This window comes from Ursus americanus, chromosome 3 (genome assembly GCF_024610735.1).
Source record: "Ursus americanus isolate L20-20 chromosome 3, mUrsAme1.1.p, whole genome shotgun sequence".
In the NCBI taxonomy this organism is placed as follows: Eukaryota; Metazoa; Chordata; class Mammalia; order Carnivora; family Ursidae; genus Ursus; species Ursus americanus.
Window position 1 is genome coordinate 68,520,747 of NC_142129.1, and position 23,645 is coordinate 68,544,391.

Sequence of the window (23,645 nt, forward strand, 5' to 3'; positions counted from 1 at the left end):
TTGCCATTAGAAGTTCATAAACCTTCTTGGTGTGTGAAACTGTGTGAACTTGCACAAGTTATTTAAACTCTCTAAGCCTTGATTTTCTGAGGCTAGGTTTTCTCCTTGATAAAACAGAGAGAATAATGGTTCTATCAAAGAGTTTAGGTTAGGATTTGGTGAAAGAATCCTGTGAAGTGCTTGATCCAGTAAATGACACATAGTGCTCAATAATGTTATGCATAATCATCATAATAATAATTGTATCATTAAGTAATAATACCTATTACAAGTTTAACTCTCACATAACCATGAGATGCTACTTTCCACTCTCCCGTACTAGCTAGTTCTAGGTCACCACGGAGAAAAGAAAGCACAGAGGAAGAACAGAGGGGTTTAAGGTTTCTTCAATTATGTTCTAAAGTCAAACCTGAATTATTGTAGGATTGTCTGCTATCTATGACTTTCTCTACCTATGCTCTGTAGTAATGACAACAACATACAATGTGGTCTGTATATTATGATTTATCATTGAAGACTCAGATAATGCTTTCATTAAAACTTACCCTTCCACAATAGTTCTGTTGGCCAGACGTATACAGTGTTCCCAAAGTATATTAGACACGGGCAGGGGGATCCGAACTCTCTTAGAAACCTCATTTAACCTCCTGTTAAACTGCTCAAATTCCTAAGAAGACAAAATCATGGCCATATGTGGATATAATTATAATGCCACATTGCTCTCCCATCTTCCCAGCAAAGAAGAAGATTTAGAAAGACTCAGAATCAAATCGAGTAAAACAAAAAGAGAGAATGCACAAGAAAACTCAGACTTTTAAAGTATTTCACACTGAATAAACTATGTTGTGATACAGAGGACACTACATTTCATCTCAAAAAGAAATAAGTGTCATTAACAGATTAAACAATGTAATAACAATGTTCAAATGCTTCTTCATCTCAAATTTTTCTATGACTGTCGGTATGGATTAAAAGAGCTTAACAACCTAATACGTCTTTAAAATTATCTTCAAGAAACCCAGTTTAAAAAAATATTTTGGTAAGCTTTCAACTCAGAGTGAACTGTGAATCATTTAGAATTTGAGGCTATACTCCTTAGAGAACAATTGGATAAATTATCCTCTTTTCTAAACATTCTTTAAAAGTCAATAAATTATTATATTCCAAATGATTTGAAAGTCATGTAATAGCTGCAAATTTTTAACGCAAAGGAAAAAATAAAACATAAAATACATCCCGATTCCTATAGAAAAACTGAGTATTTTTATTACTTATTAGGAACTTTTACGATACCTCTTTACTAAAAATAAAAATATATGTAACTAATTTAGACAAATTCTAACCATTACAAGAAAGCAGTTTACCCTTCAATACATGTATTTCTAGTTTCTTTGGATTACTGTCATCTTAATATGTTCATTTACAAAAGTAAATGCTATCGTTTCTTCCCTGACAATACATTTCAAATAAATTTAACAAATTTATTCAAACAAATTTAACATTTAAAATGACATTTTTTTCTTTAGTTTCCTCAAGACAGCAGCTACACAATGCTTAACAAGTCAAGACTGACATGTATTCAAATTCTCTAATAACACACAGGAGGAAAAAAGACCCCTAATCATCACCACTCAAGCTACCACATGATTACTTATTATCCTTTTGCTCTTTTGCTAATCACAATCTTTTAATTTATTTTTTGCAGTTAATTGCTTTTAATTATTTATGAAAAAGTGAATTTTCAATCCACTAAGCTTACTTCTGAAAATCAAAGTTAAATAAATAATTGCTCTTCATCCTTTTCATTGTATGACTCTAGTAGAACACTAGTATTTGCTACTGCATTTATATCTATGCTTCACTGCAGTAAACTCTGCTTTAGATTTCCAGTCATGATTCAGTACTTTCCACAAATATTTTAAAAATAAAGTTATATGCTGGGGCATCTGGGTGGCTCAGACCAGGATCCCAGGGTCCTGGGATGGAGCCCCGCCTTGGGCTCCCTGCTCAACAGGGAGTCTGCTGCTCCCTCTCCCTCTTTCCCTCCCTCCTGCTCATACTCTCTCTCTCAAATAAATACATAAAATCTTTAAAAACATAAAGTTATATGCTAACTGTAAACAATGTCATTCTACTCATTGCTAAATTCAATGTTCAAGAATGTTTGCTGTTAAATGAACAATAAAACCATTTCATTTTACCTAAGATTTCTGGGGGGCAAAAATGCAGATTGCTTTTTACCTAAAGGTGTGGACTTGGAAAAATAATAGCACGGATAAAAGTTATATAAAAGCTTCTTTAGGAAAGAAGATTTTAAGTTGCTAAAAACTGGGTTCAGGGTAATAATCTGAAAAACCTTCGTTCTTTCTTACAATATTAATGTTTCTTACAATTAAAAACAACTAGGGGCGCCTGGGTGGCTCAATCGGTTGAGCATCCGACTCTTGTTTTTGGCTCAGTCATGATCTCAGGGTCGTGGAATCAAGCCCTGTGTCAGCTCAGTGCTGACTCTGCTCAAGATTCTCTTTCCCTCTCCCTGCTCAAGGTGCGTGCTCTCTCTCAAATAAATAAATAAATAAATAAATAAATAAATAAATAAATAAAATCTTAAAAAAACAAAACAAAACAAGAAGAACTAAAGCAAGTGGGGTCCTTCTAGTATATATATTCACTGAGTGCAGAAATCTCTTCCTTCTTGCATCCCTATGAGTATCATGGTTAGCATGCCATAAAAAATAAAATCAAGTTTTCAAAAACGAAATTGTTAAAAAATAAAAGGATATATGATTATTTATAAATTACATTTGTCTATCACATTCCAAATTAAAATTCCCAACTGAAATCTCGTGGGGACCCTAAACATCAAAGTTCTCCCAGGGTGGCAATTACAGAGCACCCTTGTCACTCTCTCCTCAGACCCGACAGTAACCCCTAGACACTGCTAACTGATCTCCCCCTTAGGTCTGGAGTCTGGGGAGGGTCTCGCAGTCTCCATCACAGAGCTCTAGAAGGGCACCAGGCAGAGAGATGATGAATTCTGCCGCCATCTCTGTTTTGATCTCTAGCTTTGCTTACTGGTTCCCAAGTGTCCCCGGCTACCATCTGTTGCCCTGGACTAAGCAGGTAAGAATGTTTGTGTGAACGAGATAAAAGTCAGGAGCTTAAGAAGGGCCAATTTTCCTTTCACTGACAAATGCGAAAAACAAGACTTTTCTGAAAGCGGGTTTCATCTCCTCAGATGCCCTTTCCTCACCTCAGACATCCACATGGCTCATCTTGCTTCCTTCGGGCCTCTCCCCAACTCTCACTTCACCAGGATCCTTCTCTGACCACACGTAAATAAACAATATTGCCCCCAACTCACATCCTGACACTCTCTATCCCTCTTCTGCTGCTTATTTACTTTTTCACAGGGCTATTCATTATCTGACATATTTTATCATAACTTATGTCTACTGCTATCTCTGTACTGGCATGTAAATTCCCTGAGGGCATGTAAGTTCCTTAACTCATAACTATGTTGTCAGCACCTAGATCAGTGCGTGGCACATGTAGGTGATCTACAAATATCTCTTGATGCATAGTTTTTTCCAGAAAACTTTTCAATGTAAGTTTTAAATGCAAAGGTATTTGCATGACACATTGGAAAAGTAATGTGACTTCTGGAAAAACGACAACAACAACAAAGAATAATCAGGGGCCTGGTCTCTTGCTAATAAATCTACAACTATAGAAATATCTTCTAATTAAATAGAAATATCTCCTTGTCACCACAGTCATGGTTATTGAAATTACTTAATATGAAAGTCAGCCAAGACATGCCAATCAAACTCTAATTCAAGATGGGAAATTAGTGAGCAAAAACAAAAAATCTACGAAGAATTCTTGGGTCTAAAAGAACACAAAATTTGAAAAAGCAAGTCTATTCTGATTCAGGGGCTTTAATATCATGATGCTAGAAATGTGGTCATAACTATAGTCTCACTGCTTTAGACCAAGTGCAATGATAGGAATAGTTCTCCTGGTAGACTCCTCTCTAACAAAGGTGTTTCGCGTACTTGCCTTTAGCAGCGCATCTACATAGATGTTGTGCTGTGACATAATTTCTTTTACGTCCCACTTCACATTAGCCATTAGAAGCAGCATCTGTTCATAATCAATAGCTTTACCGGCTACAATCCAATAAATTGGTTTGCGTAGTTCACTGGCAGTTGAGACTGTCTGAAATACATTTCACAGAAAGGAAAACAAATATTTTCTAAAACTATCAAATTTATAAAAAAATATTTTGTGCCTTTTTCTAGTATACATCACATCTAAAAATAAAACATATATATCTGGAGATTTAAATTATGAAAACATTTTAGTTCATTGCCAAAGGACTTACTCAAAATAGAATTTTGAAACATACAGTCAACTTGAGTCCACCGGTACCATGACAATAAAAGAACCACAGATTTTCATGGAGACGAGCAAATATTTCTCATGTTTTTTCACTTCTCTCCATTTCTACTCCAACTGCCCCATCTCAAGATTTCATCATCTCTCAAATGTACACCTGTAACAGCTTCAAGCTGGTCTCCCTGCCTGGAGGCCTGCCATCTACTGCTGCCAACTACTCTTTCTAAAACACACACTGACCATGCCACTTACCTGTTTCAAATCTTCCAGTCCCTTCCCCGTACCCTCGAAATAGAGTCCTCCTCTTGGCTGAGAGCACTGCATACCATGTGGCCCCTGCTTCCTCCTCCAGCCATCTTTCTCACCACTAGCTCTGACAATTTGAGTTTTCCTCAGCTGCTGACACGCGCCATGCTCTCTCTCGCCGCCTCATCTTCATGTAAGTCATTCCCTCCATTTGCAATACACTCCCGACTGTAGCCAGCTGCCCCGGAAGGTTTAAACATCCTTCCTCCAGACAGCCTTTCTAGACAACTTGCTCCTGATGACACTATCCTTTCCTCCTCCAGCCAAGGTTAAATTCCCTGCTGCTGTTTCTTTTCCCTTATCATACTTCATTGGAAATACAGTTGTAATGGGCATCAGACTAAAAGTTAGAGGAGGTGCTCAGTAAGTATTTACTTAATACAGGAATTCATGAGTGAATAAACGTATGCTAATTGCTCTCCTGGAATTTGGAGACTGGTCACTAGCTAAAAAACCCCAAATAACGTGCTCACAGTTGAAATGACATCCAAGAGTTTCTCTGACCTGAGAATAAAACTGCTGAAGAAAGGGCTTTTTGACGGCTGGCATCACGGCATCCAGATGGGGCTGAAGGAACTCAAACTGTTCAGCCAAGAATACCCTAAAGGAAATAAAGAACCCACCGTGAAAGCAGAGTGCAGGATCCACTGTCTGTCCATACTTTTGTATAAGTCATCTTTAAGATCTCTAAGCAAAAGTTGGACCATTAAAATTCTTTTCTGCTTGAGTGAACTACCTTGTATTAGCTCATTTACAGCCTATCCAAAAGTTACTGCTGAGCTTATCACAGAATGTGAGCAGAGCTGGAAGAAGGAGACCTCAAATAAAGGGCTCTGGAAAGCACAAGGTGTAGAGCTACGCTGCTCCACGAGTGACACGGGAGCACAGATCATAGAAAAGACCAAAGAAAAAATGGAACCGTTCTTTTGGAAAGGATTTCCTGTAAGGATCCCATTTCATTATACAGAACAGATAGCTGAATTCCCCAGATTTAACATCTGGCTGGCATTTCTCATAAGGAACCTCACACAGCCAACTGTAACTTGGCTGAGACATACACGTGAACTTCAGGTCAGGAGGCTGGTATGCGGGAGTGCACTCATCTGCCGGGAGGATTGCCAGCAGCTGCCCTGTTTTTCTCTATTTTCGGTTAAGTACACAAAAACTCTTAACTTATACTGGACTACATTTTATGCAAGAACTCATGTGCTTTAGGTGTATTAAAAACGGGGGGATTTATAAAGGTCGGGAAGCATTCCTGCTGATGTCAAGGGCTGACTATATTTAACACTAAACTGACATTGTAACTAGTTTCTCAAGAATCACATTTCATAGGAAAATACAAAGTATGCTATAATGTGGTCTTTTTTAAAGTTTTACTTTAAAACAAGGATCATGCTGCTAAAGACTGAAACCCTTAAAAGATTTCCCTTCTTCCATTTATGTAACTGAAAACCAACTAAGCAGTTTTAAAAATCGATTGGTAATCTATTTTAGGATAAACTTCTCAGAAATATGTAAGTGACAGAAGTAGGAGAACGATACAGCTAGAAATCTAAGTATACAATGCTTACTTTTATAACTTTCCTTCAATACTTAAAGGCAAAGCAACGGTTTTTAACAACTTACAAGGATTCTGTGGCTACCACTCTTTCCGCCAGCCCATATAATGTATCCCCAGATGTCAAAACCACTAGGTGACTGAGGTGTGGGCTTGGTACCTTCTCCTTTCTCTCTTCCGCTGCTGTAAGGGTGGCGGTAGGATCAGCTGAAACTTCCTGAAAATACAACACATGTACACAGAGCCTGAAATCAAATCTAATAGCAATAAACCATGTGGTTTTACAAAACTGTACCTGTAATTAAAATACTCGTAGGCATATGTATTAATTACATTTACTTTCTATACTTTCTTTTCCTTCTTTTACATTTTCTAACTACTGGAAATTTCCCTTTTATACTAAGTGAAAATGATCCAACTCGATATGCTATCATCTGCGTATGACCTAAAATCAGCCAACACAAGCAATCTTTATGAACTGGCAGATATTTCATAGAGACAACAGTGAGATGCCCTTCGAGAACCTGTAAATGAAAAGAGAGAGATTGCCTCCGGAGGACTGAGCTGGCACATTCCAAAATTATGGTGTGGTTAACCATTTCACATCCACACCTTAATAAAGATAACTTTGGTAGAATCTCAAGAAGGCAGGACTAGAATGCACTTATAAAGTGAAACTAAGCTAACTGTATTGGTAGATGTCTGGGGTCATGTTACTGATGACAAGGAAGATGGTTAATGGGAATAAAAGAAAGGGATGGCCGGAGAGCACAGTGTATTGACCTTTAAAAGATCCTCCAAGAAAACTATGGCACAAAAATTGGACACAAACAAATCTAAAAGTGTACAAAATATAAATCTAGATTACTTCTTAAATCAATTACATAGTCACAAATCTCCAACACTTGCCTTATGAATGAAAGAGACATCAAATACACAGGACTCTGGGAGCATAACAGGTTTATAAATTTAGCAAAATGGAACTAAAACATTATAAAACCTTCCAAGTGAGAAAATGGTTTTATTCTTCTTTAATTCTTTTTTATACCCTATCTTCTACAAAAGATATTGTTTCTCTTCAATCTCTAATTACTCAATTAGCATTTAAAAGTTATTTTGGGAACAACTGTGCTTTCTCTAAGGGAGAATCAGGATAAGGAAACTATGCGAGTTAATCAATGTCACTGATCCATTATTTATTTCCTTCTACTAAAAAGGAAAATAATCACCCCCCTACTGCACACACACACACACAGTCACAAAATTACATACTGTTTGGTATGGCTGCCTGTGCTATTTCATCTAATGCCGGTGGTTGTGTAATTACCATCTACCAGATTGTCCAAATGAGGAACCCTGGAATCATTCGTGCCTCCCCTTTCCTTCCCCCCTCCATAATGCCTAAGCATACACCTCTCCTTCACTTCTTCCAGTCACTGCTTCATCAGGACCAAGGCCCCACAGCATTCTTACCTGGACTAAGAGTCCCCAAATAGAGACCTCTCCCTCTGGCTTCTCCTATTTCTACTTCACTTTGCACACAGTTCACTGGCTGATTTTTCTAGAATACCCAAGTGATATTTCTAAAATGGAGACTGATCACACCACTCCAGAGTTTAAAAGTCTCAATTAACTATCCATTCCCTACAGACAAAAGCCTAAACTCATCACCATGATATTACTCCTTTACAGCGATACCAGCCTCCTTGCCAGCTTCATTTCCAAGTAATCTTCAATGTCCCTAGGTCTAGACGCACTGGACTACTTGTTATATCTGTCTTACCGACACTCTTCTCTTACCAGCTCCCTGCTCCTTGTCTGCCTAGCTCTGTCCTCCTCATCTTTTAAGTCTGAGGTCATATTTACCTCCTTTCTATTACTTTCTCAGTCTCCCAAGAATTAGTATCTTACTTGTGTTTTTTTTTAAAAGATTTATTTATTTGACAGAGAGAGAAAGAGAGAGAGAGAGAGAGAGAGCACAAGCAGGGGGAGCAACAGGCAGAAGGAGAGGGAGAAGCAGGCTCCCTGCTGCGCAAGGAGCCTGATGTGGGGCTTGATCCTAGGACCCCTGAGATCATGACCTGAGCTGATGGCAGACGCTTAATCAACTGAGCCATGTGGGCACCCAGTATCTTACCTGTGTTAATGTTACCTACACATATACCTATGTCTGTATATGGCATGAAGTGCACTTCGTCAGTTGTGGTTTCTTGACCCCTCCACCTCACTGTGAGTTCCTGGGTACATTGGGACCAATTTCATCATCTTTGTATCTCAAGACCTTGGCATGCCTCCTGGCACTAGCAGGCCCTCAAATAGTTTAATTGATGGAGATGATAAGAGAGTCTTTACTTCCTCTCCTCTTACTCTCTTTCAAGCCCATTTCAATCAGGCTTTTGTCTGCCCTATTCCAAAGAAACAGTTATCAAGGTCCCCAATGGTGCCCTATGGCCAAATCCAATAGTCAATTCTGAATACCTATTTCATTTAAACTACTATAGCACCCTACATTGGCTAATCCTGAAACACTTTCTTCACTTAGTTTCCAGGGTACCATAGCCTCCTGGTTTTTCTCCTATGCCACCAGCCACTTCTCACATTCCTTTGCTAGTCTGTCCTCTTCTCCCTGACATTTAAACACTGGGGTGTCCTGGAGCTCAGTCCTCAGACTTCTCTCAAATTCTACTCCCTAGATGACTTCATCCCTCATTTTAAATATTATCCATATGCCAAGAGCTCAAAATTTACATGCTAGCCCTGACATCTCTCCCATCTTTAGCGTATTTAACCTATCTGAAAGCTGAACTCAAATGTGTCCTTCCTAAAAGTCTTATCCATCTCCAGTAATGGCACCTCCATTCTCCAGAAGTTAGGTGTCATCGTTGACTCCTCTCAGGGTCATACCCCACTTATAATCCATAAACAAATCTGGATGGGTCTACCTTCAAAACAGATCCAGAATCTGACCATGTCTCACTACTTCTTTCACTAAAACTGGTATAAGCCACCTTACCTCTCTCCTTAACTGTGATACACTATAGTGAAAATAATTCTCTTTTACCTAACTAAGTCAGATCATGTCAACTCTTCTGCTAAAGCTCTTCCAACAGCTTCCTGTCTTCCTTAGAGTAAAATCCAAAGGCCTTACATGATGTAGGCTCTGGCTATCTCTTTGGTTTTGTCACCAACCCTCCTACTTGTTTCATTCTAATTATACTCACCTCTGTGCTGTTCCCAGAATAGGTCAAGCATGGTTTCATCTCAGGGCCTTTGCATTCCCTGTTCCCTCCACCTGAGACATTTTCCCCAAAATATTCCCTCTCTACTAGCAAACAAGCTGCACATGAGTAGGGAGTTTTGTCAGATTGCTCTCTCTCCACCAAAACTGTATCCTCTAGCATCATATATAAAGTGTTCAATAAACAGGCACTAAATACATGTTGTTAAATAAATGAATTCTCATCCACGTGGCTCACTCCTCTACTTCTTCCTTCAGGGATCTACTTCAGTGTTACCTTTCCAGACAGGCCATGTGTGATCACCTAAACAAAATCATACCCCTTTTCCCCTCTTTCTATCCTTTCCTAGTTCTTTGTAATTCCTGATGCAATCTGACATTAAATTGGATATTCATTATTTCTTATCTGCCTCTTCTACCAGAAGGACCACCCACTGGTCTTCTACAAAGTACCTTGGCACTCAGTGTTTGTTGAATGAATTAATAATAGAGATAGCTATCCAACTGTTGTGTATTCCTTGAGTCTTTTTTTTTTTTTAAAGATTTTATTTATTTATTTGACAGATAAATAGAACCAGAGAGCACAAGCAGGAGGAGTGGCAGAGGGAGAAGAAGAAGCAGGCTCCCCACTGAGCAGGGAGCCTGATGCGGGGCTTGATCCTAGGACCCTGAGATCTCGACCTGAGCGGAAGGCAGACACTTAATCGACTGAGCCACCCAGGCGCCCCATGAGTCTTATACTCTCCTCACATAGCTCTTTGCCTCCCATCTACTTCCAGTACTATCCTTCCAATACCTCCTCTAATCCTCTGTATTTTCTCCTTGTGAATATCCATCTCACAGCAAGTCAAAGGATGGTGAGGAAGAGAACTGAAACCGTGAAACAAAAAAAAAGCTAATAAAGGAATTAGGAAGAGATAACTCGGCTTGGGCAAGATGGCTAAGCTAGCCAAAGTGGCCCCAATGGAGTAGAAACAGGAATAACAGAAAATAATTCCAGAGAGGTAGATTTGGCTGCCTCACAATAAAGCACTTTCTATCAGGCAGAAGTATAAGGCAGGGAGGGTTATGAGTTTCCTATTGGAAAGAGGTTGGATTGGAAGTTGACAGCTACTCAGAATGTATAAAAACTGTAGGTTAAATGAACACAGATTAGTTTCCTTCTTTGATTTTATGAGTAGAAACTTGGAGAATTACACCCCACAAGTATATTCTAAGCATCAAACCCACTCTCTCTCTCTCTTTTTTTAAAAGATTTTATTTATTTATTTGAGAGAGAGAGCGAGTGAGAGACAGAGAGCATGAGCGGTGGGGAGGGGGAAAGGAAGAGGGAGAAGCAGACTCCCCCACTGAGCAGGAAGTCTGAGGCAGAACTCGATCCCAGAACTCCGGGATAGTGACCTGAGCTGAAGGCAGCCGCATAACTGACTGAGCCAACCAGGCCCTAAACACACCCTCTTTTAAAATATTTCGTACTGACAAAAACTGACATGAACTTTCTGCTAATATTGCACAATCTCAAACTCAAAATAGCTCCAGGATAACCATGAATACCACACATTGATACTAGCAGAATTACTTTTGAATTTCATTCTTTTATGACTAGATATCACTATATGTATATGTGTATATATATATACACACACACATACACACACACATGTAAAAAATAAAAATATCTTTAAAAACTAAAAGTTTCTGTGAATGCAGATATTAACTAGCTAATTTAGGAGAGAGGCGGGAGGTGGTGCTAGAAGGTGACAGAAGGCAAGGAGAAGTTACATCTGTAGCGTGAGAGAAATGAATGGGTATGAGGGGAAAGGCCGCAAGCACTCACCCACTCCATCCTTACCTCCTCACCTCCTTCTTACCTACCTGCCATTCAAATGTGCTGAACTCCCTTTACTCACAGAGCTCTTTCACAAAAACATTCCTGCAGTGATCACTGAAATTGTTGCCCCCACCTCAAAGGATTTGCATTAGGATGCCATTCTTTGTTCCTAGTTAACACTGACATTTTGGGCACTAAATTATGGTAATTATCTGCTTAAAGGCTAAAGTTCTGTGTTTACACTTAGGGAAATATGCTTGAAGAGAGCAAGAGAGTCACAAAAATGTCAAGCTGAGATAAATAAATGGTATGTGCTTGTTTCACAGTTCAATGGAAAATCTCCTAAACTGGATCGGGGTTTCAGATTACACAAGCACAATCAGGAACAGATACAAAACCCTTTGAAGACTTTGAAAAATAAAACCTTAATCAAAATCTTTAGTTTCACAGTGAAAGTCACAATGTTTAATCTCTTCTGCCACTAATAATTTACTACTACAAAGAGAAGTCATTTTTATGGACTTTTCCACACCAATTTAAAACATATTTTTATTGTCAAAGATTTCAAATTAGTCAAAGATCTTAAAGCAAACAATTTAGCATCACCAAGTACATAACTAAAAATTCACAGTGCTGGTACCACTATGACCTACACCAGCTTCCCTTTCCTCTTTCCCCTAGTAGACTCCTTTTCTTGAACTTCTATTTGATGTGTCAAATTTTCTTATTTACATTGAATAGATATGATAAAACAATTTCAGGTGGCATTTTTAAGACCATAATGATTCCTTGATGCCTTTTACAGCTTAAAGAGAAGCAAAACTTAGAAGATATATACAAAGAAAATGAAATTACCAGAAATGTGCTTATTAAACTTTAAAGCAACACATAGGGAAAATACAAGAGAAAGTACAACTTTCATCTAGTGATTCCAGATTGATTAGGCTATAAATTACTTTAATAGCCAAAGACTGTATTGAATAGCAAGAAACCAATTAATGTTCTCTGCCAATGCAGATGCAAATTAATGAAGTGAAGAAAAATTAATATACCAGCTTACAAGAACCTGAGATCAAGGTCTAGCAAATGACAAATATATTTTCTAAAATAATAAACCAACGCTTATCAGTATGAGTAATAATTTAACATGTAACAGTGGAAACCAACAGAAAATTCGAGAAAAACTTCTGTATTGCTGTAGGAGTAAGGACTCTGGGGAGGTCCTGTCAAAAAGCTCAGCACTACTTACAAACAGAAGAAGGAACAACTGCTCTCACCGCCTTCTGATCTGAGGTGCAGTCTGCTTTAAGAGATGGTAACGATAAGGACTTAAAGAAAAGATATCTTTAAAAGACCAGGTGCCAAAGGAAAAAAAAAGCAGGCATATCTATCTATTCATTTATTGGGGAGGGGTTTTTAAAAACATATTTCTAAATCTGACTACTAGTTCTGGGAAAAACGTAACCGAACGAACACAGAACTTGTCAGACAGGTGCGACAGACACATTGTTATCCATTGGTGGGTGGCAGCTGGTTCGAACAGCTAGTTTGGTCCCACTGTTTAGTCGATCATGATACTTCATTACACACTATATGGCAAAATCTGAAGCATCAAATCCATGCCTTAAGGGTCAAATTGGGAACTGCAGTTTGACGATCATGAGGTAGTAACCAGCAGAGATGACAGAGACATCAGACTGAATGATTCTAGTGGTAAATTCTGACTTATCAATATTTTAACTGTATTATTATGATGATGATGATGATGATGATGATGAAGATGATTTTATTATTAAGGAATCCACTGCCACAACTGTCTTGAAGGCCAGATTAGGTTAACAGTAATGAGTTCTAGAGGTAACTATACCCCATTCTGGACTTTCTGATCATGACCATTCAGTCCATCAATTTCAAGGCTTTCAGCCAGAAACAAGAAAAACTCAAGCTGTGGACTAAGATACGGAAAACAAGATATGATGGTCAAGAAGAAGCAAAACAGAAACATGGATAACTTCTTACGAAGTTGAAAGTCAATGGATTTTACAAAACAAAGACAAAAAAATAATAAATAAGTGGCTGGGCCAAACAAGGAGCCTTGACTCTGAACATGAAAATCAGAATTAAATGGATAGCAAAGCCAAGAAAACAAGCCAGGTTAAGCCAGAAGATAAGAAAACTCATGGATTGGAGTTTATTCATTTATTCTAAGAACATTTACTAAAGAAATGCAGTTTGCTGATATATGTGCAAATATACACATATATGTGCTGGGCAGAAAGATCTTCAAATTATGAGGGAGATGGATGAGATGCATACAGGTGATTTCCTCTGTGTAAAGGGTGCTCACTCGAGATATGAACACACGCCTCTCTCATCTTACTCACATCTCTGCTCAAAGACCACTGTTTTCTCACTCTGCTTCATTTTCTTCTTAGCGCTTCCCAGTATCTGACACTATGTTACATATTTGTTTATCTGTCTCTCTGCCTCAATAAAATATAAGTTCCAAGACAGGAATTACCTCTTCTGTGCACTGATGAATGCCCAACACTACTACCACACCCAGCAAATATGATTTCGATTAGTATTTCTTAGAAGAATGATTACATTGCTTTATTAAAACTTCAATAGCAGATGTATGTACATAATAATAGACCTTAAGAGAAAAGAGGGAAACAACTGCTTGTTTAGGTAGGTGAGGAAAGACCAGAGGATCCTGGGGTTAATGTAGATGCAGGGGAATGTGCTGAACAATCTCTGGCTCCAGTGACCCTTCACAAGAAAAACACTTGGTTGCTTTCGATGCCTATGTTGGCTTAAGCACTACAAAGGCTCAGCCCTGTTTTGCTGCCTAACCTATTTTCTCAAAATACACATTACATCATGTGACTCAACAGTCAAGAATCCAGAGCCCCTACTGCATAGTGAACTAACCCAAACCTCTTGCCTGAATTTCAAGGCCATTTATAAAGTGGTCCTAAACACTCTGCAACCTGACTACTCAGTATATTCCAGTGTCCCAATCACAAAGATGGCCAAACTTTGGGCCAGGCCTTCTCCCACCTCAAGGCCCTTTCTCAGCTTCTGAACCTTCATTTGAAAGCCGATCTTTCTCTTTTTCCCACTAACCCCATGCCTGTTCTTCAAAGACTAGCACAAATCTCACTTCTTCCTTCAGTCATTCTCTGAAATCACGTTTCCACATAAACCTTTCCTCCCCTTGAACTTGTACTGGATGTATAGCCAACATCATACTCTTCCATGATACCAGTTTTTTCTCTCCAATCAGACTGTAAGAAACCCCTACTTACTTCCTTACAATAACACAGTGTAATACCGAGGACTGAGGCACACAATATATATACAGACATACATTTACATGTAGTTGATTAGATGGCTACTTTTTATTTTCTTAACCCAGAAGAATTAATTCCAGTTGGTTACTTACCATATCAATAAGGCTCTCTTGAATTCTGTTAAGAGTTGTTCTTAGTCTACTACTACTAAGGCCTAGTCCTGTTGATTCCAGCTGAAAAAGAAAGTTATGCTACATCACTTTGGAGATAATCTTTCATACATTATAACTTCAAATTAACCAAAGTTAAGAATCTGATGAGTGCTCACTCAGATACTTAGCCTTCAGAGGGTCTCCAAACTGTATTTAAAAACTTCAAAACATCAAGCTTATTAGTCAAACCTGAGCCCTTAAGGGAACAAGAGAACTACTTACACATTTGCATTTACAGGTCACACTAGCATCTGTCAATCTAATAAATTTATCAGGAGAGAGTTCACCAGTATTTCTTTCCCACGAGTTATTATTTTTAGTTCTAAAACTTATGATTTCAGATACTTAAAGATAGTGCACTGTGTCGTATTTATGTAGAACCATAATGTAGACTGTTTTAAATTTTTTTTTAAGATTTATTTATTTATTTGACACGCAGAGGGATAGAGAGAGAGAGAGCATAAGCAGGGGGAGCAGCAAAGGCAGAGGGAGAAGCAGGCTCCCCTCTGAAAAAGGAGCCCAATGTGGGGTCTCGATCCCAGGACCCTGATGTCATGACCTGAGCCGAGGGCAGATGCATAACTGACTGAGCCACCCAGGTGCCCCTGTTTTAAATTTTCTAACACAAATTACAGATATCCCAAGTCCTTGTCCAAAAATTAAAAAATTTTACTAGGCTCAGTAAACATTTCACAGTATAGAATTCGCTTTACTACATCAGAGCCAAAGCACTTGTAAACATCCTCACGCAAGAAATAAATGAGAAGGGACACTCAACTGTTAAAACAAAAAAAGCTGGGGTGCCTGGGAGGCGCAGTGGGTTAAGCATCAGACTCTTGGTTTCAGCTCAGGTGGTGATCTCATGGTCATGAGATCCAGAGCCTGACACTGGGCTCTGCACTCAGTGCGGAGTCTGCTTGTCCCTCTCTCTGTCCGTGCACTTGTGCGCTGTCTCTCTCTCTCTCAAATAAATAAATACAATCTTAAAAAAAAAAAAAGACGTGAAAAGCCAGCTGGCCCTTCATTGGTGATGATTCAATTGATAAATAGAAATTTAATTTAGAGGTAATCATAAATACAGACATCTGAAAAAATGTTAAAATGTTCTAAATGAGCCAAAAAATTTAAAACATTGTTAACAGTAAACATAAAATATATTGTCTCAGTAATTCATTCACAGAATATATATATATATATATATATATACATACATACACACATGGATATGGATACGTGGCATGCACACACATTTACTGTTCCTCATCCTTCCCTATCTGAGACAAAGATGAGGACAAGGAATTACTTACACATCATGTGACGGAAAGCCTCAAGCTAAAGTAGTTGTGTGATGGCATGGTGTAGTAAAACATGAACTCATTTGATATGGTAATTTTAAATACATTTTATTTTCATTACGTTTTATAAACTGTATTACTTCATTTTCCCTTTTTTCACTAGGGTCTTATTTTTGTATGTTTAAATGCAGCCATTACAAGTATATAGTTTGCTAAATTTTGGTAACTGTATACAGTCTGATGACCAGTACCACAATCAAGATGTAGAATTTCCCTCACCTTTAAAAATGTCCTTATGCCCTTTGCATGGATTCCCTCCCTGCATCCTTAATCCCTGATCTGTCACTGCAGTTCTGCCTTTTCTAAAATTTCATATAAACGGACTCATATATGTATAGTCTTTTGTGTTTGACTTCTTTCTTGTATTTAACATGCTTTTGAGATTCATCCATGTTGTAAGCCTATTAGTAATTCCTGCTCTTTTATTAATAGTATTCTATAACATGGATATATCACAATCTGTTTACTTATTAGTTGATGAACATCTGGGTTCCAGTTTTAGGCTACTTGAATAATGTCACTATGAACATTTATATATATATGTGTGTATATGTCCTTGAGAAGACATACATTTTCTGTTCTTTTGGTTAAATACCTAAAAGTGGAATTTCTGGTTCATGTAATAGGCATAGTTTTAAGTTTATAAGGCCATACTGTTTTCCAATGGCTGTACCAATCTGCATTTCCACAAGCAATGTATGTAAATTCTAGTTATTCCATTTATGGACTGAATGTTTGTTGTCCCCTCAAATTTCGTATGTTGAAGCCCTAACCTCCAATGAGATGTATCTGGAGATGAGGCCTTTAGGAGGTAATCAGGTTTAGATGAGGTCATGAGAGTGGGGTCCTCATAATAGGTTTGGTGCCCTTTTAAGAAGAAACACAGCACATAATTTACACTTTTTTCTAGTTTCTTGAGGAAGCTTATCATTAACTTGAGACTTTCTTCTTTTCTACTACAGGCATTTAAAGCTTGATACTTCCCTTTAAGTACTAATTTAGCTGCATTCCACAATTGTGGAAAGTTTTCATTATTATTCACTTTAAAATATTTTCTAATGTCTCTTATGATTTCTTCTTTAAACCAATCTTTATTTAGAAGTGTGTTAATTTCCAAACACTTAGATTTTTCCTAGTTATTGGATTCTAATTCAATTACATTGTCATCAGAGAACATATTCTGTATGATTTTAATCTTTTAAATTCACTAGAACATACTTAACGGCCCACAGAATATGGTCTATCCAGAATATGGTATACCTTGTGCACACGAAAAGAATGTATATACTGCCACTGTCGGGTGTGTTGTCCCATAAACATCAATTAACTGAAGGCGGTTGAAACTGTTGTTCAAATCTTCTATGTATTTGCTGATTTTCTATATACTTGTTCTATTAGTTACTGTGTGGTTTTAAAATCTCCAGCTATAATGGAATTTCTTTTTTCTCTTGAATCCTGTCAATTACTGTCTTATGTATTTTGAAGCTCTGTTAAGTAGTCAGATATACATTTATGCTTGCTATTCCTTCCAAATGAATTGACCCTTAAATTATTATGAATCCCTCTATCTCTGATAACACATTTTGTTTCAAATTTATCTTATCTGATATTAACATAGCTACACAACTTTTTTTTTTTAAGATTTTATTTATTTGAGAGAGAGAGGGAGGGAAGGAATGAGAGAGAGAGAGAGCACGTGCTCACATGCGCAGGAGGAGGGGCAGAGGGAGCGAGTGAAGGAGAGTCCCCACTGAGCAGGGAGCCCGATGTGGGGCTTGATCCCTGGACCAGTCCCCCCTCCCCCACCCCGAGCCAAAGGCAGACTCTTAACTAACTGAGCCACCCAGGTGCCCCAACTACTGCAGCTTTCTTAAGAAAGCAAACACTTATATTTGCGTGGCATATCTTTTCAATACATTTGCTTTCAACCTATGTGTGTTTTTTTATATTTAAAGTGTTCTTTTGTTGTTTTAATCATTTGGCAATCTCTGCCTTCTAATTTGTGTTTAGTCCATTAACACTTAATGTGATTGTTGGTTGGATTTAAAGCTACCATTCATTATAGGTTATCTCTTTTTTGTTCCTTGGTTCCTCTTTTCTTGCCTTTTCTGATTATATGAATATTGTATTTTAGAATTCTAATTTAATTTTCTTATTGGCAAAAGAGCTAAAGTCTTCAATATTATTTGTCATTGTCCTATAAATTACAATATACACTCTTGATATTTCACAACCCATTTGCTGTTAAAAATGTTCTGTTTAGATGTAGTGAAGAGAAGGGCCATATGCACCCCAATGTTCATAGCAGCAATGTCCACAATAGCTAAATTGTGGAAGGAGCCGAGATGCCCTTCAACAGATGACTGGATTAAGAAAATGTGGTCCATATATACAATGGAATATTACTCAGCCATTAAAAAGAACGATTTCTCAACATTTGCTGCAACATGGATGGGACTGGAGGAGATAATACTAAGCGAAATAAGTCAAGCAGAAAAAGACAATTATCATATGGTTTCACTCATTTATGGAACATAAGAAGTAGGAAGATCGGTAGGAGAAGAAGGGGAGAAGGAAGGGGGGGATAAACAGAAGGAATGAACCATGACAGACTATGGACTCTGGGAAACAAACTGAGGGCTTCAGAGGAGAGGAGGGTGGGGGAATGGGATAGGCTGGTGATGGGTATTAAGGAGGGCACGTATTGTGTGGTGCGCTGGGTGTTATACGCAAGTAATGAATCATGGAACTTTACATAAAAAACTAGGGATGTACTGTATGGTGACTAACATAATATAATAAAAATAAATAAATAAATAAATAAATAAATAAATAAATAAGATGTTCTGTTTAACATAATATATCGAAATCTTGCCATCTTATAAGTGCATATCTTGTTATAGTTGTTATATGTAATACATTTACATATATTATTAACTCCAGAAAATAATGTTATGATTTCACTTTTAAACAGCTATATGGTTTATGCAGAAATCAGAAAAAGAAAAAAATAATTTTTTGTATTTCCCCAAGTAGTTTCCATTACCAATGCTCTTCATTCTTTCTTGAGGATCCAAGTTTTCTGGTATCATTTTCCTTCAGCCTAAAAAAAATTCCTTCAGCATTTCAGTATTAATGTCTGTTGGTAATAAGTTCTCTTAGATTTTTTTTTCTTTTTATCTAAAAATGTCTTAATTTCACCATTATTTTAAGATTTTATTTATTTGAGAGAGAGAGATCATGCAAGAGTACAAGCAGGGGCAAGAGGGAGAAGCAGGCTCCCTGCTGAGTGGGAAGCCCAACATGGGGCTCAATACAAGGGTCCCAGGATCATGACCCAAGCCAAAGGCAGACGCTTGACTGACTGAGCCACCCAGGTGCCCCTCACCTTCACTCTTGAATGGTGTTTTGCTAGATATAAATTCTGGATTGACATTCTTTTCTTCTCTTTCAGTACCTTAAAGGTATTAACTCTCTCCTAGCCTCTACAGTTTTGCATGAGGAGTCAGCTGAATCAGACCATTGGTCCCTTTATGTAAAAAGTCTATTGTAGTTTTCCAGGGACAGTTTCAACATGAGGTTATCATGCTGTATGCTCCTTTGTGCTTACTCTGCTTGCTGTTCATTTAGTGTCTTGTATCTGCAAATTTTTGGCCAGTGTTTCTTCAAATATTTTTTTTTCTACCTCATTCTCTCTCTTCTCCATCTGGTATTCCAATTACATGTATATTTGATCATTTGATATAACTTAACATGTCCTTAAGGCTTTGATCATTTTGTTTTCCAATCTTTTTTCTCTATGTTCTTCATTTTGAATAATTTCTATTGATTAATCTTCAAGTTCACATATTCTTTCCTCTGGCATGTCTATTTGGTTGTAAAGTACATTCAGTAAATTTTTTGTTAATTGCTGAAATTCTATTTATAGGATTTCCCTTTTAAATTAATTTTCTACTAGAACTTCCTATTTTTCTACAGAGATGTTCATACATTTAAAACATCTTTTGTCTTACTTTATTTGGGATGTATAGTAGCCCATTTAAAATTCTTACCCCTTAGTTCCAACATCTTGGGGTTAAACTAAATTGATTTTCTCTTTACTTAAGGATGTACTCCACTTTTTTTGGTTTTATGTATGTTGGGTAAAGTTAGACTGTATCATCAATTTAATTCTGAAGATTTTGGATTTTGATATTTTTCTCCACTGGACACTGTTTCCTTTGTTTTCACTATGTAATTTTCTCGGCTGGGCTTGTACTACAAACTGTCTCTTATGGAACAGCTTCATTCTGTTTAGATATTTTTTTTCTTTGGCTCCAGTCAATCTGTTTCATATAAACAGGTTATGGGTTAATCAAATATGAGAGGAAAAGACTTTGGGGATCCCCTCTCAGCCTCTTTTTCTTCTGAACTTCCCCTACACTTTTCAGTGTTCCCAGTTTCCTGGTTTCACTTTTCTGGTTCCCCAATCCATAAAGACTGAATGTTTTCTTATGCTTGCCTCCACCTTTGTGCTGTGTGAACTGTATTTAATCCTGGCTACGAGGCCATGGAGACAGAATTTATTTTTATAGCTCCTTTTTCCACAACCTACATACTAGCATGAACTGCGCCCCTACCACCCTCAGAATCTATATGCTTTGTTCACTCTCCGGTATCTTCAGATAGTTGCCTTTTGTATAACAGTTAGGTTTTATAATTATTTTCTTCAGGGATTATTATCCAGTAAAATCTTAGTCCTTCATAGCCAGAAGCAGAAGTTAATTCATTCTTAAAAGTTTAAAAACGGAATCACAGACTCTCTCTAAAAAAAAACCTCAAAAAACAAAACAAAAAAATCCCATCTCATTAATGAAGGTAACTTTAAATGATGCTCACAAACTATTTTTAAGTAAGAACACTTATCAGATTTACTTGGATAAGAAATAATTAGGACATCACTACATGTGTCCTAAGAATCTACTATATGCTTACTACTGTGTTAACGTAAGATACAGAATGCTCTTCAGGAGAGAATATAAACAGGAAGAACCATAGAAAATATAACTCAAGAGGTGAATAATGGAAGGCTGGGGGCAAGGCAAAATAAAGCAACACTATAAGTAACATTATTATAATAGAGCCAAATGGATTAGATATATCATAGAGCATGATGTAGTAGGTTATAAACAGTTCAGTGAAGAGCAAGAACTTCTGAAGGAATTAGTATGAACACGAAGAATCCCTTACCCTACTGCATACACTATGGCTCCCCAGCCAATAACTTTCTAGAAACCCTGAGAAACATATGCTTATTCTTCTACAGGCAGCATCCATCTAAATTCACTCATAGGAGTGTCTTTCTTCCCTGGAAGAAAAGCAGGAGCAATCACGTACTACTGTATTCTTCCCATTCTACCAATTACCTAATTACTCCTCTCCTCCTACCACTTAAAGTTCAACAACTAACAGGGCAATTTGGAGTATGTATGTATGTATGTATGCCTGTATGTACATATCTGAAGATCAAAATTTCTCGGATTTCTAATGGACTTGAAGGTATTTTCTTAGCAAATTAAAAGTTACCATTTCAATCTTATATACTTGTATATGCTTATTTATGCTATTTAGATTGTCTTGTTCCAAAAGGAATTTAAATTAAAGTAGCAAATTAAAAATATAATCTTGCAAGGCAAAACCCCCCAAAACTTTAAATATATATAAAATTAAGCAAAGCAAGGGGCACTTGGGTGGCTCAGTCAGTTGAGCATTCGACTCTTGATTTTGGCTCAGCTCCTGATCTCAGGGTGTGAGATGGAGCCCTGCATCAGTCTCCACGCTCAGCAGGGAATCTGCTGAGATTCTCTCTCTCCCTCTGTCCCAGCCTCCACTTGAGCTCTCTCTCTCAAATAAATAAATCTTTAAAAGAATTAAGCAAAGCAAAATATGGGTAGAAAGACAGAGTGGTTCTTTTTACAAATTTGTAAAACCCCTTTTTATAGAGATTCAGTCTTTGTTTTGCTTTAAATAGTGTTTCCTTCAGTTTTGCAGAATCGAATATAGTAGGGTCCGAATTGTAAATTGTTCTATTTGAAGATGTGTATATTTTCAATATTCACATGGTAGATAAAAACTAGTATTACTAAGCATACTCTATAGAAAAAGTTTTTCTTAAAAAGTACAAGAGGTAGAATAAGTGCTATATTTATTCACACATCCTCAAGCATAGGCACATTGTATTGGTTCATATAATACAAAATGTTTCTAATATGACATATGTGTAGACACCCAGGTTAAGGACAGAAATGCTTATAACTGACAGCTAATTATATGAATACAGTGATAAGATTAAAAATGCTTTTAATACAAAAACTGAGGGTTTCAGAGGGAAGAGGGTGAGGGAATGGGATAGACTGGTGATGGGTAGTAAGGAGGGCACGTATTGCATGGTGCACTGGGTGTTATACGCAACTAATGAATCATTGAACTTTGCATCAGAAACCAGGGATGTACTGTATGGTGACTAACATAATATAATAAAAAAAACATTAAAAAAAAGATTTGGAAAAAAATATATATAAGGTTAACGTGTTCTCTAAAACATGACATATTTTAAATAAAATATGTAGCATATTTTACAATAAACACCTAACTATACTTTGCTAACTTTCTCAGGTCCTAGTGAACTCCACTGTATGTAAACAAATCTGTGCCAGTATATAATCAGCTAGAAAGTCATGTCCAAAAGCATCAGTTCCCAAAAGCTTCCAAAGGACCCTATTTTAACACATCTTATCAACAATGTGGTCCACAAGTGTTCTATCCAATATGATATTCACCAGCCACATGCGGCTATTTATATTTAGAGATAAATTAGCTAAAATTAAATACAATTAAAAATTCTGTTCCTCAGTCACACTAATCACATTGAGAGTGGTCAACAGTCACATGTGGCTAGTGGCTACCATAATAGTGGAAATTAAGAGCATTTCAGCAACGGCAAAACTTCTCTTGGACACTGCTGGTCTGGAGGCTCAGCTCAGAACAGAGAGTAAGGCTCATCTAGAAGACTTAGAAGATTCTGTCAATTAGCTAAAATTCTAGATTGTCTTTCTTCTCTAATATTTATTTATCGAGTTTCCAAATTCAGAGCAATGAATTAGTACATATTTTATAGTAACCTAAATTCTATAGCAACACTCTGATTTTGTTAGTATTCTTTCTAAGGCATATTATAGAGACTTAAGAACAAGAAATTCAGATCCTATTATTATTATTATTATTATTTAAAGATTTTATTTATTTATTTGACAGAGATAGAGACAGCCAGCGAGAGAGGGAACACAAGCAGGGGGAGTGGGAGAGGAAGAAGCAGGCTCATAGCAGAGGAGCCTGACGTGGGGCTCGATCCCATAACGCTGGGATCACGCCCTGAGCCGAACGCAGACGCTTAACCGCTGTGCCAC

General features: G+C 37.4%; 1 protein-coding gene across 4 annotated transcripts in view; it reads right to left on the reverse strand.

Moving 5' to 3' along the window:
• The window catches only part of VPS50 (VPS50 subunit of EARP/GARPII complex), a 239,281-nt gene that overhangs the window by 120,520 nt on the left and 95,116 nt on the right, over window positions 1-23,645 (reverse strand). For all 4 annotated transcript variants that reach the window (XR_006778775.2, XM_087861076.1, XM_087861075.1 and 1 more), the window contains 5 exons: window positions 14,786-14,866; window positions 6,337-6,485; window positions 5,212-5,308; window positions 4,063-4,221; window positions 546-667 (listed from right to left, as the gene is read on the reverse strand). Coding sequence is in view for 3 of the 4 variants with exons in the window: in XM_087861076.1 (XP_087717202.1) it covers window positions 546-667; window positions 4,063-4,221; window positions 5,212-5,308; window positions 6,337-6,485; window positions 14,786-14,866 (608 nt within the window). In the remaining variant the exon portion in view is untranslated. The remainder of the gene's footprint in view (window positions 1-545; window positions 668-4,062; window positions 4,222-5,211; window positions 5,309-6,336; window positions 6,486-14,785; window positions 14,867-23,645) is intronic.